The sequence below is a fragment of the Aspergillus fijiensis genome (genome assembly GCF_003184825.1).
Source record: "Aspergillus fijiensis CBS 313.89 unplaced genomic scaffold BO72scaffold_13, whole genome shotgun sequence".
NCBI lineage: Eukaryota > Fungi > Ascomycota > Eurotiomycetes > Eurotiales > Aspergillaceae > Aspergillus > Aspergillus fijiensis.
Genome location: NW_024468989.1, coordinates 277444 through 295949, shown reverse-complemented (window position 1 = coordinate 295949; position 18506 = coordinate 277444). Strand labels below are relative to the sequence as shown.

The 18506-nt window shown below is 52.6% G+C and overlaps 3 protein-coding genes across 3 annotated transcripts; 2 read left to right on the top strand and 1 right to left on the bottom strand.

The window, feature by feature from the left end:
* Positions 1–1014: 1014 nt before the first annotated feature.
* Positions 1015–3428, top strand: BO72DRAFT_457068 (protein phosphatase 2A regulatory subunit RTS1; the record flags this gene model as incomplete). The annotated part of the gene is made up of 8 exons (XM_040946310.1): positions 1015–1038; positions 1142–1358; positions 1422–1483; positions 1568–2170; positions 2237–2590; positions 2657–2827; positions 2882–3009; positions 3071–3428. The coding sequence occupies 8 exons, from the start codon at positions 1015–1017 to the stop codon at positions 3426–3428; spliced, it is 1917 nt and encodes a 638-aa protein (XP_040803405.1).
* Positions 3429–4497: 1069 nt separating this feature from the next.
* On the top strand, positions 4498–16965 carry BO72DRAFT_526049 (histone acetyltransferase TRA1). Its single transcript, XM_040949998.1, has 4 exons — positions 4498–4887; positions 4992–5149; positions 5221–16008; positions 16060–16965. The coding sequence occupies exons 1-4, from the start codon at positions 4836–4838 to the stop codon at positions 16741–16743; spliced, it is 11682 nt and encodes a 3893-aa protein (XP_040803404.1). The 5' UTR covers positions 4498–4835; the 3' UTR covers positions 16744–16965.
* A 5-nt stretch (positions 16966–16970) lies between these two features.
* Positions 16971–18335, bottom strand: BO72DRAFT_446200 (Saf4/Yju2 family protein). The gene is made up of 3 exons (XM_040944238.1): positions 18238–18335; positions 18038–18173; positions 16971–17927 (listed from the first exon to the last, which is right to left on the bottom strand). The coding sequence occupies exons 1-3, from the start codon at positions 18250–18252 to the stop codon at positions 17164–17166; spliced, it is 915 nt and encodes a 304-aa protein (XP_040803403.1). The 5' UTR covers positions 18253–18335; the 3' UTR covers positions 16971–17163.
* Positions 18336–18506: the final 171 nt, after the last annotated feature.

Sequence of the window (18506 nt, the reverse complement as noted above, 5' to 3'; positions counted from 1 at the left end):
ACTCGCTCACCCATCGCTCTCAATCACTCATTTACTCACCCCCCTTCCGAGACCCCCCAAACCTTCATACTACTTCTTCCATCCCGTTGACAGCTAAGCTACGCTACGCTACTCTACGCTACGCTACTTTTTTTTGCTTCCCCGCCTCGTGTCTCATCTGGTCTGTCAGACCGATCTGTTGGAAACAATCTCATCTCGTTCATCTCTATCGATTATCATCTTCTTTGCCCCTCGTGGATTGTTGACTCTGCGGTTTGATTTACTTTTCTCTTCCCCCCCCCGGGGCTCTCGTTGCACCCCCGCTCTCTAAGCCAAACCCGCTAAGCGACCACGGCAAAGGCGATCGACCGACTGCCAACTGACTGACCGGCAACTGCGCTGCTACTCCCTATACCGCTCCCATTCGCGCCAACGAGAGACAGACAGAGTGAGAGACAGCAGTGTGAGAGATCCTCCTCTTTCCACTTTCCCACCCAACAATCTGAACCCCCCCCCCGCCTCACTCCCTCTCCAATCGTCCCAGCTCGAATCTCATAAGGTAAGTCCTGCAGCTTATAGTTTCTTGTTCCATTTCTGCTTCCCGATCCACCCCTTGTTTGTTTTCAATTCTCTCACCGCGGTCCCTCGACCACCCCAACCGACTGTTCTTTCGAATTGCCCGCTATTCTGCCCGGTGCTGCTTTGCGTCCCAAGCATTCAATAATTCCCCTCACCACCCTCCCCCATCCACCTACGCATTACCTTCCATCGCCTGCCTTCCGAAGAAATCGATACAAATCCACCTTGGAGATTACCGTCTCTCTTCATTTCGAAACAAGCGCTATGCTGCGTTGTGTTGTGGCTGCAAATGCTCATGTGGTCATTCCTAGGCCGACATAAACAAATCCCGACGTGGCTCTCCTGAATCGCCTCCGCTCTGCCCGACTCCATCCCTCCTGCTAGGGTGCGGCTTCTTGCTGCACTGGCACCGAGTCCCCGAACCGAGTACATGTGGCTGTTCGTTTAGTCGTCAAGATGAAGGGTTTCAGACAGAGAGTGGTGAGTTCGCCCTCGTCGCCTTCCGCCCCTTAGCTGTTCCCCGCCTCCGCCATCTCCCTCCAGATTCGCCGGCCGACCGCCCGAACTGGGCTGACCTCCATAGCACGAGCAGTTGTCGAGGGCGAAAGACGCGAACAAATCCTCCAAGAAGAAAGACTCTTCCCACGCCTCCGCCCAGAACAACGCCGCCCTCGGAGTTCACCATGGCCAGCAATCTTCTTCCCCCAACCAGGGCACCCCGACCTCGTCCACAACTTCCGTGAATGATACCAGAGGAAAGTCGCCGGAGAGTTCTGCGCAGGCCGGAATCTACCCCCCTGGTTAGTACTCCAATTCGCAGCCCCGAAGCGTTGCTGGTCAACCGGTGGCTAACGGTGGTCCAGGTACTCCTACCAAGCAGGGACAGCCGATGGCTCCTAGTGTGGTCATCAGCCCAAGTGGCCCAGTAAGTCATCTCACTCCTGATCCGAATGGCGTGCGCGTCAATGCCTGTCGCTCGTGAGCCCATCTGACTGTACTTTTCACGCAGCATCATGTCCCTCCTCCCGGTGCGGCCGAGACAATGCCAGGCGACCTGGCTCCTCCTAGGAAGTCCCATGTCTTCGATCGCCTTCAGACAACGCCTAAAGATATGTCCGAAGGCATCAGAACCCCCAAGCGCCAGCATTCGTCGCGATTCGATATCTCCGATCAGCGTCAGCGCGAGCTCGAGAAACTCCCTGGCTTCCACGAAGTCCCACCAAATAGACGTCAGGACCTGTTCATGCAGAAGATTGACCAGTGCAACATCATTTTCGACTTCAATGACCCGACGGCTGATATGAAGTCTAAGGAAATCAAGAGACTGGCGCTCCACGAACTCTTAGATTATATCGCCAACAATCGCTCCGTCATCACAGAACCGATGTACCCCCGAGTCGTCGAGATGTTTGCCAAGAACCTTTTCCGACCCATCCCACCTCCAGTGACTCCTCAGGGAGAGGCTTTCGACCCGGAAGAGGATGAGCCGGTCTTGGAAGTCGCGTGGCCGCATATCCAGGTGGTCTATGAGTTCTTCCTGCGATTTATCGAAAGCCAAGATTTCAACACCAACATCGCCAAGGCATACATCGATCACCATTTCGTTCTGCAGGTAGGCCGCCCGACCGCGTTGCTTAGGTAGTCAAAACAAGAATTCGGACCACTAACACTCCTCCAGTTGCTCGAGCTGTTCGACTCGGAAGATCCCCGCGAACGCGATTTCCTCAAGACTACCCTGCATCGGATCTACGGAAAGTTCCTGAATCTGCGCTCATACATTCGTCGATCTATCAACAACGTCTTCTTCCAGTTCACATACGAGACCGAGCGGTTCAATGGCATTGCCGAATTGTTGGAAATTCTCGGCTCGATTATTAACGGATTTGCCCTTCCCTTGAAGGAGGAGCACAAGCTGTTCCTCACCAGGGTTTTGCTTCCTCTGCACAAAGTCAAGAGTCTTAGCATGTATCACCCGCAGCTGGCCTACTGTATTGTTCAGTTTCTCGAAAAGGACTCGACTTTGACGGAAGATGTGAGTAAACCCTCTACGCCTGCCTTATCGGAGTTGATCCTCGAGCAGATGCTAACATTGAACTAGGTCGTTCTTGGACTGCTGCGTTACTGGCCTAAGACCAACAGTACCAAGGAAGTCATGTATCTCAACGAAGTTGAGGACATATTCGAGGTGATGGATCCCGCCGAGTTCGCCAAGGTGCAGGTACCCTTGTTTCAACAACTCGCCAAGTCGGTGGCCAGTCCGCACTTCCAGGTATGAGATATCTGTCTCAGATTGTGACGTGTACCGAAGCTAACTGCGGGTAAGGTTGCGGAACGTGCACTGTACTTTTGGAACAACGAATATTTCTGCAACCTCGTCAGTGACAATGTGGAGATCATCCTGCCGATCATGTTTCCCCCGTTGTATGAAAACTCTAAAGGTCACTGGAACCGGTATGTTTTCGCGTCCTTGCAGCCCACCAGTCCTTATGGTACTGATCTCCGGTCCGTACAGAACAATCCACAGTATGGTCTACAATGCCATGAAAATGTTCATGGAAATCAACCCACAGCTGTTTGATGAGTGCTCCCATGAGTACAACGAGCGGCAGAATAGTGCCGAACAGCGGGAGCAGAACCGGCAGACTAGATGGGAGAAGGTGTTGGAACAGGCCAACGAACGGAAGAATGGGGTCGCGCCTCCCCCACAGTGCCAGATCGCGGAGATTCCCGTTCAGCTGGATGACATCGATTCGGTCACCCAAGACAGCCAAAAGCGCCTTCATGCCCTGAAATTGGATGATTCAGGAGCATCGACGGAGCGGAGTTCGCGGGAGAACACGGCGACCTCGGTGAGTGATGGACTTCCTTGATTGCCTGTGTGGTCATGCTTCAACCGTGACGTTATCGCATCACGCTAGGTGCCCTCCATCACCCTGATTTGTCGTTGTCTTTGCTAAGAGTTCCTCGGTTTCCCTGTACAGCAAGCGTGATTCTAATGCTGAAACGTCCGTTTGCTTCAGAGACGGCGCCGCGGCGGCCTTGATGAATCTCGGAGACGAAGAAGTGGTAGCGCAAGTGAGATTCGACCTCGTGTAGATCGACGACGGTCGGCTGGCTCTAGCGCTGCTTTCTCGGTCTTGTCACGAAGCAATTCTGTCAAGTGACAGTCGATTTAATGGTATTTTCCTGCTAGATTTCCTGCAATGATGGCATAGCGACTATGAGCTGCGACGAAGTGTACTCGATCTTCTCTGGTTTTACGTTCGGTTCACCCCTTTGTTCGCGCTCTTCTTCATGCCTTTCAATCTTCGTTCTTCTCCCTCCCCCCCCTTTTTTTATTCATTTCAATCCTCATCTTTGTGTACATGGCCTTCAATATTCTTGTGTCCCAGCGTGCACGTGGCTCGCCACGCCCGGGTGCAATTCAGCGGACGTTGTTGTCAGTTGGACTACTAGAACTGTGTTCGGGTCTGGAAAACGGGTGAATGGCGTTTTTCCCCTCGGTCGACGTTAATGTCGACGACCTCTTTTGAGTTTTAAAACATGAAGTATTTATGGCATAGCCTTCAACCAGATTCAATTAATTCCTAGAGTCCAAAGTGTCCCCACCATCTTCTCTGGACAAGTGCGACCCCTTGGGTACGGTAGATCATGGAGATGTACAGTACTAGTAAGTACCTGGTTTGGTGCCTGCAAAATGTGCCCGTGCCTCGTTTAGCGACCCTCTTTTGACGGCGTCATGACTAGTACTCGAGTACGACTTGCTCATCAATCGAGGGGTAGCTGGGACCGGACTCACAGACGCGCGCTTGCCGGACTGGAGGAACGAAGATCCGGGGTTGCCTGTTTCGGCCTAGTGTTCCGTTCGGGGTCTCTGCGATACCCGCGTTCTGCTCTGCTGCTTTCTGTTCCTGTCGGTTTGCAGGCCATCCAATTTGCGCTCAATCATCATTCTCTTGATTCTTTCTCTCCTCCCTTCCTCTCCTTACCTCGCCCGCGCCGATAATTCGTGTCTTCGCCTCGCTCCCTTCTACCACTCGCCTCTCGTCCTGTAAACAGCGAGCGCAATTAATGACTTAACGATTGTATCCCTCTATCTCACAAGGCGCTTTCCGTCGCTGGGCGTGTCGAGATAGTTCCACTCTCACGGATTCGCACATGAATACAATACACCACGCGGATCGTGCTGGCTCTCACCCCAAGGCCGGCCTTGTGGCCTGGCAGTACCTATAATCTCGCATCACTCCTTGACTCCCCGTGAGGGGCACTAATCAACCATGGAGCGAAACATCGACATTTACGCCGCTAAACTCGGCGATGAGAAGCTCGGTATGCTTGATCCCTCGAGCTTCCCCACGGGCAGCTCCCGGGTCTGCATTGACTCGAGCTTAGTTGAGCCCCACCGGCCAAGTGCTGACTTGCCTGGTCTACAGATATCAAGTTACGAGCCAACGTCGCCGTCGAATTACGAGACAGTATAGAACCGCTATGCTCCGGCGCAAGCTATCCCATCTTCCTTTCCAAGCTATGGCCCGTGTTCAAGACTATCTTGAAGGGCGAACCGGTCTTCACAAACTTGTCCTTCGAGCAGGTGAGTCAGGGATCATGGACAGTCCGCAGTTACCCATGACCCCGGAGCTTACGCAACTCGCCTGGAAACAGAAATTACGGAATTATATCCTCGAGACGCTACACAGACTCCCAATGGCATCTCCCGACGTTGAACCGTACGCCGCTGATATGGTCGACCTGCTGATGGATCTCGTCCGAATTGAAAACGAAGAGAACGCGGTGCTCTGCATGAAGACGATTATGGACCTGGAGAGGAATCAAGCCAAGGCAACAGCAGCACGGGTCCAACCCTTCCTAGCCCTGATCCAAGAAATGTTCCAGATGATGGAGCAGGTGGTACGCGACACGTTTGACACGCCGAATCAAGCGACTCCCTCCGGAATGCCTTCAACCCCGAGTGCCACGGCCCAGAACTTCCAATCGCCCCGACCAAGCTCGCCAGCCACTTCCGTCTCAGATCTCGGACCGGACCAACAGGCCAACAATATTCTTCTGCGGGGTATGCAGTCGTTCAAGGTCCTTGCGGAATGTCCGATCATTGTCGTTTCGATCTTCCAGACTCACCGGAACTCGGTCGCAGCGAACGTCAAGCTCTTTGTGCCATTGATCAAAAGCATTCTTCTCCTACAAGCCAAGCCGCAGGAGCGGGCGCACGCAGAGGCTGCAGCTCAGGGAACGATATTCACTGGCGTTTGCAAGGAGATCAAGAACCGAGCTGCGTTCGGTGAATTCATTACAGCACAGGTCAAGACGATGAGCTTTTTGGCGTATCTGCTCCGCATGTATGCCCAACAGCTCCAGGACTTCCTCCCAACTCTCCCTTCAGTCGTGGTTCGACTTTTGCAGGACTGCCCTCGAGAAAAGTCAAGCGCTAGGAAGGAACTACTTGTTGCCATTCGTCACATCATCAACTTCAACTACCGCAAGATTTTTCTGGAGAAGATTGACGAGCTTCTTGACGAACGCACTCTCATTGGCGACGGACTTACTGTCTATGAGACAATGAGGCCTCTTGCCTACAGCATGCTCGCTGACTTGATTCACCATGTGCGAGACCATCTGACTCGGGACCAAATTCGACGCACTGTCGAGGTTTACACCAAGAACATGCATGACGATTTTCCGGGAACGAGCTTCCAGACTATGAGCGCCAAGCTGCTGCTGAACATGGCTGAGCGCATTGCCAAGCTTGAAGACAAGCGAGAAGCCCGGTACTTCCTAATCATGATCCTGGATGCCATTGGTGACAAGTTCGCCTCAATGAACTACCAATTCAACAATGCTGTTAAAGTCTCAAAGATGTACAAAGAGACCAAGAAGGATCTGGAGCCTTCTGCAGAGAAGTATCTCGCGGAGAAAGAGTTTCCTCCTGACTGGGATGAGATTGATATCTTCTCGGCTTCGCCAATCAAGACATCCAACCCTCGTGATCGTGGCGGCGATCCGGTGTCAGACAACATTTTCCTTTTCAAGAATCTTATCAATGGCTTGAAAACCATATTTCATCAGCTCAAGAATTGCAACCCGGAGCACATTCAAATAGATCCAAACAGCGTGCCGATTAACTGGTCCGAAGTCTCATATGGATACAATGCTGAGGAAGTGCGCGTCATCAAGAAACTGTTCCACGAGGGAGCACGAGTGTTTAGATACTACGGGGTCGACCAGTCACCGCCGGAGGTCAATTACTCGTCTCCCTTCGACTTCCTTGCCAGTCAGTACACGGCTCCAATGTCACGGGAGGAGAAGGAGCTCCTGGAGAGCTTCGGCACTGTCTTCCACTGCATTGATACCGCTACGTTTCATGAAGTCTTTCACTCCGAGATACCGTATCTTCATGACCTCATGTTTGAGCATGGCGCTTTGCTTCACCTGCCTCAGTTCTTCTTGGCTAGCGAAGCTACGTCTCCTGCCTTCTCGGGAATGGTATTACAGTATCTCATGGACCGCATACACGAAGTGGGCACTTCCGACATGACTAAAGCAAAGATTCTGCTGAGAATGTTCAAGCTTTCTTTCATGGCAGTTACTCTGTTTTCGGTTCAGAACGAGCAGGTCTTGCACCCACATGTGACCAAGATTGTCACCAAGTGCATAGAGCTCTCGGTCACTGCCGAGGAACCCATGAATTACTTTCTGCTGCTGCGATCGCTCTTCCGTAGCATTGGAGGTGGTCGCTTCGAGCTTTTGTACAAGGAAATCCTGCCTTTGCTAGAAATGCTGCTTGAGACCTTCAACAATCTCTTGGTGGCTGCTCGGAAACCGCAAGAGCGTGATCTATATGTGGAGCTTACGCTCACGGTTCCTGCTCGTCTGAGTCATCTGTTACCGCATCTCAGCTATCTCATGCGTCCTATCGTGGTGGCGCTGCGTGCGGATTCGGATCTTGTCGGTCAGGGTCTGAGGACCCTCGAATTATGCGTGGACAACCTCACTGCCGATTATCTGGACCCTATTATGGCTCCTATAATGGACGATCTGATGACGGCGTTGTGGGATCACTTGCGTCCGCATCCCTATAACCATTTTCATGCCCACACGACCATGCGCATCCTAGGCAAGCTCGGTGGTCGCAATCGCAAGTTCCTCAACCATCCCCCGGACCTCACCTTTGAACAGTTCGCCGACGACGCGCCAAGTTTCGACATCAAACTTATTGGCCCCAGCGAGAAGCGGCCGTTCCCAATTGATATTGGTCTGGACCTGGCAATTGCCAAGTTGATGGAAGTTGCCAAGAACGGCTCAGGACAGGCATCTGACAACTATTACAAGCAGCAGGCATTCCGCATGGTCTCGTCGCAGCTCAAGCTCTACATCGGTTACGAGAGTCTTCCTGAGGATCTGGGCTCACTCATTCGTCTGCACGCAAACGATTTGTTTGACAGCAAGACCACCTCCATGGCTGATGTGTTAGAGAAGTCAGAACGCTCAAGCTCTATTCCCAAGAAGCTAGGTCAAGAAGCCTCCCTGAAGAAACTTCTTAAGGCATGCATATACGCCACTACCATTCCGGAATTAGAGCAGTGTGCAACTGCCTTTGTCGCGGATGTCTGCAAGCACTTCGCCGTCGTGGAGGTTGGTCGCGCACTCGCCCAAGCTCGGCATACCCGCAAGCCTTTCGATGTCAATAGTGGCGAGGGTCCCGTGTATCTCGACTCACGCGTCCTGGCCGAAGCAGTCGTCGAGTCTCTTTCGTCCGACAATGCACAGGTTCGCGAGGGAGCCGAGGCGGCCATGCAAGTGATGAAAGACGCTGCCGCCATTATCTTTGGCGCTCCAGAGCGAGTGGCAAAGCTGCCGTTCTTTCAACACCTTGGGCGCGTGTTCTGTCATAGCTGTCATAGCGAGGAGTGGTTTACTAAAGCTGGAGGAAGCTTCGGTATCCATCTATTCGCGACCAAGCTTGATCTAGGAGATGCATGGCTTCTTGACAAACAGGTCGATTTTGTCAGGGCGCTCATGTATGTCATCAAGGACACTCCAGCTGACTTACCAGCCAGTACGCGAGTCAGGGCCCAAGAAACACTGGACTTGATTCTGCGTAGATGCTGCAAGAGCTTGTCCCTCGAGGACCTCAAAACCGAGAAGAGCCGCTTGTATTCTTTGTGTGGTCACTTTGTTTACGAACTGTCTCACATGAACAAGCAGGTCCGTGAGACCTCGCGGCGTAGTTTCTCCACTGTTGCTGAAGTCCTGGGATGCCAAATCCACGAGCTTATCCTACCGGTGAAGGAGCGTCTCTTGCAATCTATCTTCAACAAGCCTCTGCGAGCGCTACCGTTTCCCATTCAGATCGGCTTCATCGATGCGATCACCTACTGTCTCAGTCTTCATAACAACATTGTCACGTTCAATGACCCTCTCAACAGGCTTATGTTGGAATCGCTTGCTCTGGCCGATGCTGATGACGAATCCCTGGCCTCCAAGCCCAACGAGTTCAAGAACGCGGAGATGATTGTCAATCTACGTGTCGCCTGCCTCCGTCTGCTGTCCATGGCAATGAGCTTCCAAGAGTTCGGCAACGCTCCGCAGAATTCTAGCCGTGCTCGCATAATCTCGGTCTTCTTCAAGTCCCTCTATTCTCGGTCGCCTGAGGTTATCGAAGCTGCAAATGCAGGACTTCGAGACGTCTTGACGCAGACCAATAAACTGCCAAAAGACCTTCTCCAGAATGGTCTCCGTCCCATTCTGATGAACCTGCAGGACCCGAAACGCCTGAGTGTCGCTGGGCTTGATGGACTTGCACGCTTGCTCACGCTGTTGACAAATTACTTCAAGGTTGAAATCGGCGCGCGTCTTCTGGATCATATGAAAGTCATTGCGGATGAGGCGACATTGCAGAAGGTATCCTTCAGCCTCGTTGAACAGAGTCCACCAATGAAGATTGTTGCCGCCATATTCAATATCTTTCACCTTCTTCCTCCGGCAGCTACGTCCTTCATGGATCACCTTGTGAACAAAGTCCTGGACCTTGAGGAGAAGTTGCGTAGGACTTCCAACAGTCCTTTCAGGCAACCACTGGTGAAGTATATAAACCGCTATCCCAAGGAGAGTTTGACATTCTTTCTGGCTCGGTTTAAGGATGAGAGATTTGGCCGTTTCTTCGGTCAGGTCTTGGCTGATCCAGAAAGCGAGCCACTTCGCTCTGCTGTGGTTGCAGACACCGAAGGCTTCCAGACGGCAGCCTTTGCACAGGAAGGGACCGATGGCAAGAACACTGCTGGGATTAACGGAATCTACGTCGCTCACTCAATCTGCACATTTGAAGCAACCAAGCGCTGGTTGGTGTCTCATGCAGACTTGAGGACAAAACTTTTGAGCACGGGACGTGACCTTGCGAGGAAGCTCCGCAGTGACAAGCTTCCTATCAATGAGCGGTTGAGGGTAGAGCAGGCTGAGGACCAATTGATGGACATTTTTACCAATTACCTCTCTGAGTCGGTGCAAGATCTGGATTTCCTGTTTGAGGTCATTGATGGCCTTTCAGCCGAGGAACTCAAGCGGACGCTGGCTCTTCCCAGGTTCATCTACCGAAACATCATCACGAATGAGTCCATTGATTACCGTCGCTCTGTTATTATGCGGTGCCTGGACTTGTACAGTCAGCGTTCGTGCTCTCAGAAGATGAAAACATATGCTTTCCGTCATCTGGTTAACCCCATCTTTGCCATGGATGTTCAAACGACATGGAACAGCCCTCCAAACAGCCCCAAGCTCATGGACAGAAGCATGACTGAGTTCATTCAGAGTCGGTTGTGGAAACCTCAACTAGCTGATCTGAGTGAGGAATCCAATCAGGCTGGTGTCGACCATTCTCGCATGGAGCTCCTTCAGTTGTCAGCCTTGTTGATCAAATACCATCATCAGACCGTGCAGGATTCGCGTAAGGATATCATAAAGTTTGCCTGGAACTATATCCGTCTTGAAGATATCATCAACAAGTACGGAGCATATGTTCTCATCAGCTACTTCATTGCCCACTACGAGACTCCCTTCAAGATTGTTGTTCAGGTCTATGTGGCTTTGCTCCGAGCTCATCAGAATGAGGGCAAGGCACTTGTTACGCAAGCTTTGGATGTCCTGGCTCCAGTCTTGCCAACTAGGATTCTGTCGGCAAGCGGCAACCAAGGCCCGGACTTTCGCTATCCTCTGTGGGCGAAATGGCCTCGGCGCATCCTAGCAGAAGAAACCGCAAACCTGCAGCAGGTGATGAGCATTTTTCAGTTCCTCGTCCGTCATCCGGATCTCTTCTACGAGTCGAGAGAGCACTTTGTTCCACTCATTGTGCCTTCTCTTTCTAAGATAGCCGCCCCTGCCAGTCCGTCTAATGAGGGCAAAAAACTTGCTTTGAATCTCATTAGTCTTATCTGGCACTGGGAGGAGAAGCGTGCTAAGGCAAGTCAGACTACCTTGTCGAACGGCGTCCTCGAGTCACCCAACGCAAAGAAGCGTAAATTGGAAGATGGCCAGAGCACCTTATCCCCATCCCCTGCGCTTGTACCTCCGCCTTCTCGTGATCGCTCAGATTACGCAGTCTCGGCTGACTTCCGAGCTTCCTTGACCAAATACCTTATCACTTTCATCACGACCATTCCCGAGAGATATCCTGTTCCGGCTGCTCGTATTCGGGAACTGCCATCGTCCAAGGCCCCACCCGTACCAACAGGCGAGATGGTGAAGAAAGCCGTTTTCCTGCTTAGGAACCTCCTTTCTCCAGAGTATTGGGGTGATTTGGATGTCGAGCTGTATCAGAAGGTGACAGAGCCTATCCTCGCTGGCGAGAAGGCAGATAAGCCTGATGAGAAGCATATCACGAGTATGATCAATGCTCTACAGGTTGTGCGGATTCTACTGGCATCCAAACCCGATGACTGGATTGTTGCGCGTGTGCAGAGTATCCAGAAGCTGTTTGAGAAGCCTTTGCGGTCAGACAATCCGGAAATCCAGGATTGTCTTCATGGTCTTGAAGATGACATGGACATCTCTCCCAAACTCGAACCCCCAATCAGGCGTGTTCTCAATGCGCTGCCGGATGATCAGCCCGAAGAGGAGGATGCAATGGATGTCGAAAATTCACCTTCCGAGTTTGTCACTTACCTGTCCACTATTGCGACCGAAACTCTCTCGGCGAACAACTATGTTTCGAGCCTCAATATCTTGTGGACCCTCTCAAAGAACAAGCCGGCCGAGATGGATACTCATATTCCTCAGGTTATGAAGGCATTCTCCCAGAAATTAGCAAAAGAACATGTTGCAGCTTCGACCGCGAACCAAGGCCAATATCCGCCTGGATCAAAGCCCCCGGAAGGAGTGCCAGAACAGCAAGAGTATGAGATTGGCGTTGACTTGATCTTCAAGACTATCGAATTGGTTTCCGTGCGCATGTCTCACCTCGGAGAGCAGAGACGACCTTTCTTGAGTGTCCTGGCGCAGCTGGTTGAGCGATCGCAGAACATCAAGCTTTGCAGCAAGGTCCTTGGTATGGTGGAGACCTGGATCTTCCATTCAACCGAGTCGTGGCCCACGCTAAAGGAAAAGACGGCTGTCTTGCACAAGATGTTGCTTTTCGAATCTCGTCCTGATCAGACGATGCTGAAGAAGTTCCTCGATCTTGTCATCAGGATCTACGAAGACTCCAAGATCACTCGCACCGAATTGACAGTGAGGCTGGAGCACGCTTTCCTGATTGGCACCAGAGCTCAAGATGTTGAGATGCGCAATCGCTTCATGACTATCTTCGACCGCAGTCTGACTCGCTTGGCTAGCTCTCGACTCAGCTATGTATTGACATGTCAGAACTGGGACACCCTTGCTGATTCTTTCTGGTTGGCGCAAGCCTCACATCTGGTCTTAGGCTGCGTGGATATGGCGTCTTCGGCCAGGTTACACCCTGATGATTTCACTGTCTATCCTGTATCTTTTCTCTTTGGCAATGCCGAAAAGGATCCTCGTAAAGCTGATATTATGGTTGACACACAATTGGAAGCCTTCGTCACTGACCGTAAGCGATTCGTTGCAGAGATTGGCGATGTGAAGGCTCGCGACCTGGTGGAGCCTTTGGTTCAGCTTCAGCACACTGATCCTAATGTGTCCTACAAGCTCTGGACCACGCTCTTCCCTATTTTCTGGTCTACACTTTCGAGGGAGGATCGCATCGATCTTGAGAAGGGAGTGGTGACGCTCATTACTCGGGAGTACCATCAAAGACAGCTGGATAAGCGACCGAACGTTGTGCAAGCCTTACTCGAGGGCGTTGTCCGAGCACGCCCGCGATTCAAGATTCCTCCTCACGTTATGAAGTATCTCAGCCGAACCTACGATGCCTGGTATACTGCCGCTACATACCTCGAGGAGTCAGCCATCAGTCCCATCATTGACACTCCTACTGTCCGTGAAAGTAATCTGGATGCTTTGGTCGAGGTATACGCTGGTCTCCAGGAAGACGATTTCTTCTACGGCACTTGGAGGCGTCGTTGCAAGTTTGTCGAAACAAATGCTGCTCTTTCGTACGAGCAACAAGGCATGTGGGACAAGGCTCAGCAACTCTACGAGAATGCCCAGATCAAGGCTCGCTCCGGAGCCATGCCCTTCTCCCAAGGGGAGTACTACCTGTGGGAGGACCACTGGTTGATCTGCGCACAGAAGTTGCAGCAGTGGGAAGTCCTGAGCGATTTCGCCAAGCATGAGAACTTGAACGACCTTCTGCTGGAGTCTGCCTGGAGAAACATCGAGAATTGGCAGAGCGAGGGCAGTAGGGAGCAGCTCGAATCTCTGATCAAGTCTGTCTCCGATGCACCCACTCCAAGACGCACATTCTTCCAGTCCTTCATGGCGTTGCTTCAGTTCCATATAAAGAAGGAGAATCTCCAGGACTTCAACGGTGTTTGTGATGAGTCCATCCAGCTGTCCATCCGCAAATGGCTCCAACTACCCAAGAGGATCACCAACGCCCACATCCCGATCCTGCAGCACTTCCAGCTTCTGGTTGAACTGCACGATGCCAGCCATATCTGCGCTAGTCTGTCTCAAACGAACGAACGCAATCTGGACACAAAGTCTGCTGAGCTTAAATTGCTGCTGGCAACGTGGAGAGATCGTCTGCCCAATCTGTGGGATGATATCAATGCTTGGCAAGACCTCGTTACATGGCGACAGCACATCTTCCAGCTTATCAACGCGACCTATCTGAGTTTGTTGCCACCTCAGACGAACAATGTAGCCAGCAACTCGTACGCCTATCGCGGGTACCATGAGACGGCATGGATTATCAACCGTTTCGCTCATGTCGCTCGTAAGCATCAGATGCCTGAGGTGTGCATCAACCAGCTTAGCCGCATCTATACCCTTCCGAACATTGAGATCCAAGAGGCATTCTTGAAGCTTCGTGAGCAAGCAAAGTGCCATTATCAGAATCCGAAGGAATTGAACAGTGGACTGGATGTGATCAACAACACCAACCTCAACTACTTCGGTGCGCAACAAAAAGCAGAGTTCTACACGCTCAAGGGTATGTTCCTTGCTAAGCTCAATCACGTCAATGAGGCAAATGAGGCGTTTGGTGTCGCGTTGTACTACGAATTGCGACTCGCAAAAGCGTGGTCTGAGTGGGGTCAGTATAGTGACCAACGGTTCAAGGCTGACCCCTCGGACTACGAGCTTGCAAGCAATGCTGTGAGTTGCTATCTAGAAGCTGCTGGTCTCTACAAGAATGCCAAATCTCGGAAGCTGCTGAGTCGCATCCTTTGGCTTCTAAGCCTTGACAATGAGGAAGGTCAGATTGCTCGAGCTTTCGAGAACTTCAAAGGTGATACACCGGTCTGGTACTGGATTACCTTCATTCCGCAGCTTCTCACCAGTCTTTCGCACCGTGAGGCGCGGCTGTGCAAGGCTGTTCTGGTCAAGATCGCGAAGCTGTTCCCACAGGCTCTCTTCTTCTTGCTTCGTACGAACAGGGAAGATATGCTTAACATCAAGAAACAGCATGATTCAAAGCAGGAGAAGCTCAGCCGCACCAGAGCCCACGGCCAACAACAGCAGCAATCGTCTCCTCTGGCCAAGACTGCACCGACAAGCACCGATGCCTCGCCTGCTCAAAACGTTCAGCCGAGCAGCACTGTTCCCAGTCCAGCACAACCAAATGGTCAGCAAGGCACCCCTCAGCAGGTACCCAATCAAGCTCAGCCCCATCAAGCCGGGGTCAACCAGGGCCAGCCTGCGAATCCAGCACAGATGAAGAATCCGAACATGCCACAGCAAGTACCTGGCCAAGGCCAAATGCAGCAACCTCAGGGTCAGACCCAGGCTCCCGCACCGATGCAGAACCAGGCACCAAATCCAGGACAAGCTCCAATGCAGCCGCAGCAGCAGCCTCAGGTCCAGCAGCAACAGGGTCACCTTCAAGTGCCCGGTCAGAACGGGGTTCCTCAACCGAATGCGAAGCCTCCCGGCACAGAGATCGAAAAAGAACCCCTCAAGAAGCCGTGGGAATACTCCGATGAGATCATGTCTGGCCTCAAGACAGCATTTCCCCTGCTTGCTTTGTCCATGGAAACTATGGTCGACCAGATTCACAAGAACTTCAAATGCCCTCCTGATGAGGATGCGTACCGTCTCATTGTTGCCCTGTTGAACGATGGTCTGGCGTACGTTGGTCGGATGCCTGGCTCATATGCGCAAGACTTCAAGTTGCCGTCTGCCACTGAGGCGAATATTACTCGGTTCGCGGAGACTATCCTTCCAGCGCATATTCGCAAGTCCTTCGAAGCCGACTTTGTTGTCAAGAAACCAACGATGTACGAGTACATCCACAAGCTTCGGCGTTGGCGTGATAAGTTCGAGGAAAAGCTGGACCGTCGACCCCAGAATCAGTTCCTGGAGACTTATTCTCCACACCTCAGCGAATTCCGGTTCCTCAAGTTCGACGAGGTTGAGGTACCAGGCCAGTATTTGCTTCACAAGGATAAGAACCAAGACTTTGTTCGCATTGATCGGTTCTTGCCAGACATTGACCTCGTGCGTGGCATCGGTGTCTGCCACCGCCGGTTGAAGATTCGGGGCCATGATGGGAGTGTGCACGCCTTCGCTGTGCAACACCCAGCTGCGCGACACTGTAGGCGAGAGGAGCGTATTTTGCAATTGTTCCGCATCTTCAACGGGATCCTGGGCAAGCGCAAGGAGAGCCGCCGTCGGAACTTGTACTTCCATCTGCCACTCATGGTTCCATTGGCGCCCCACATCCGCTTGGTTCGCGATGATCCGTCCTACATCTCTATGCAAGGGATCTATGAGGACTACTGCCGACGGGTTGGCATCAACAAAGACGAGCCTGTTCTTTTCACGATGGAGAAGATGAGATCACTGGCGGAAACGAAACAGAATGTGAGCGGACTCCCTGAACCTAGAATTTGGAACATGACTGACATATCCCAGCGTACTCCCGACCAACAGCAGGTGCTCCGAACTGAGATGCTCACAGCCATTCAGGAGAAGTGGGTTCCTAGCAACATTGTGCTCGACTACTTCCAGAGGATTTATCCGAACTTCTCAGACTTCTGGCTCTTCCGACGGCAATTTGCCTATCAGTACGCGGCGATCGCTTTCATGACCTACGTGATGCACATGGGTAATCGCTACCCTAACAAGATCATGATCTCAAGACAGACAGGCGACATCTGGGGCTCGGAGCTCATTCCCACCATCAACCCGGCCAAGGCGTTCTTCTACAACCCGGAGCAGGTGCCGTTCCGCTTCACGCCCAACATCCAGACCTTGCTGGGACCAATCGCAACCGAGGGTCTCTTTGCCTGCGCACTCATGGCGATTGCTCGGTGCCTCACAGAGCCACGACACGAGCTGGAACAGCAACTGAGTGTTTTTGTCCGCGATGAAATGATGTTCTGGGCTACCGCGCAGCATCGTGGGGCGTTGCCACCTCCTCAGCTTCGCGATCTGGTCTACAACAATAGCGATATCATTGTCAACCGGGCAGTCAGTCTGGCTAGTCCTCCGGAGGGCAATCTGCCAGCCAACCAAACCACCATCGACCTCATCTCCAAGGCCGTCAACCCCCAACACCTTGCCTCGTGTGATGCTCTGTGGATGGCATACCTCTGATTTGTTTTTCTCTTGCGGCGTTCTGTTTGTGTTGATTCATGATTTGCGGAAGAGGCTTACGGGTCTGCTAAGTCAAATGGGAGTTTCCATTCTAGCGTGGCGCTTCGGGGCGCAGTCTATGGGACATGGTTACGATATCTGATAGCTTTTGTTGTCATGAGTTTGCGCTGTTTGTTGTAACATAATCTAATCAACGCGGACATTTATATTCAGACCTTTGAGACAGTGTTTTCTATTGACTGTGGAGATCAAATAACACAAAATTTGCGTGCTCGAAATAGAAGTTAGGTGGAATAGCAGAATTATGAGCCTTGAAAGACCTATGTGCAAGTAATCGTGAGTTCGTAGTAGTTAATAAAAACCTCCCATGCTTAGCAATGCAACCGAACGCCTTGTGGAAGTGAAAGGTAGAGAAAGGAACTAGACCAACGACGGCTTGGCCTTCTTCTTGATCCCCAAGCTATTGGCCAGGGGCTTCTTAGCCTTTTTGACGCGGGCAAAGGAAGGCGGCGGCGCAGGCCCCCCAGACTGCTCGCCACCAGGGAAGCTACTGCTGCTGCCGTTGCTGCCACCAACACTGTTGCTGCTGCTGCTGCTGCCGCCGCCGCCGCCCGCCGCAGGCTCCTCCTCCACCTCCACCAACCGCTTGACCCTCTCCCCGGACTCGGTCATGAACGCGCGCCGGGCAGCCTCCTCAATCTCGCGCTCCGCGCGCACCGCCTCCTCATCCTTCTCCTCGCGCACGCGCTCCAACGCCGAAACGGTGCCCTCCTCGCCCAATGCCTCCGTCCGCTCCATCCGGGCATTGCGCGTCCGAATCTCATCCAGCGCGTCCGCAATCGCCATCTCCCGCTTCGAGTCCAGCATCTTCTCCTCGAGCTCCGCCATCTTGTCGCGCTCCTCCTGCTCCGCCTCCTCGCCCTCCTCGCGCTCCAGCCGGTCCAGCGTCTCCTGCTCCGTCTCGTCGTGGTTCGGCAGCTGCGACGCATCGCGCCACGGCTCGAAGTTCCGCTTCGCCCCGCGCTCCGCCCGGTAGTCCATGTTCTTCGGGTCCGTCACGAACGTGATCTCCCCGCTGCACCGCGTGCACCGGATGTAGAACCGGTAGATCGGGATCGAGAAGTATTTCTCCGAGGTGGTTTCCTTGCGCGCGTTGAATTTGCGGCCTTTGTAGATGAATTCGCCTGCCGGGAAAGAAATATTAGTATGGGTTGTGGTTGGGGGGTGGGGACTGGGGGTTGGGACTGGGGATGCGGATTGGGGATTCGGGTGAAGATAGGGGCTTGGTACGCACCGCACTTCTCGCATTTCATCGAGAAAGGTGCCATCAGGCGCACAGTGATCACCTTCGGCCCCGTCTTGCGCAGGTGTTTCGGGACCCGGGTGATCGCGCTCGGATCGAAGTCCGGGGGATAGTACTTTGTCAGGACCTGTTGAGGTGGTTAGTTTTGGTCTGATGATGGAGATTTGGTGGGTGATTCGGGAGCAACGTACCTTTCGCTCAGACATGGTGACGGTTGAGGATGGTGTTGGAGGGAAGTGGTGAGTGGAAGTGAGAGTGTTGGTGTTGGAAGGTGGTTGATTGCTTGATGATGGCGACGAAGGCGAAGGCGATTTGCGCCCGGCCGCTATCGAGCGATAGGATCATGTGAGAATCACGTGCGCTTATCGATATGCCTACGCAGTACTCCGTACGGAGTAGTTATGTTACCGACTACGGAGTACCCAGTATGTCAGCTGCGCTGCCTCACTACATCTAAAGT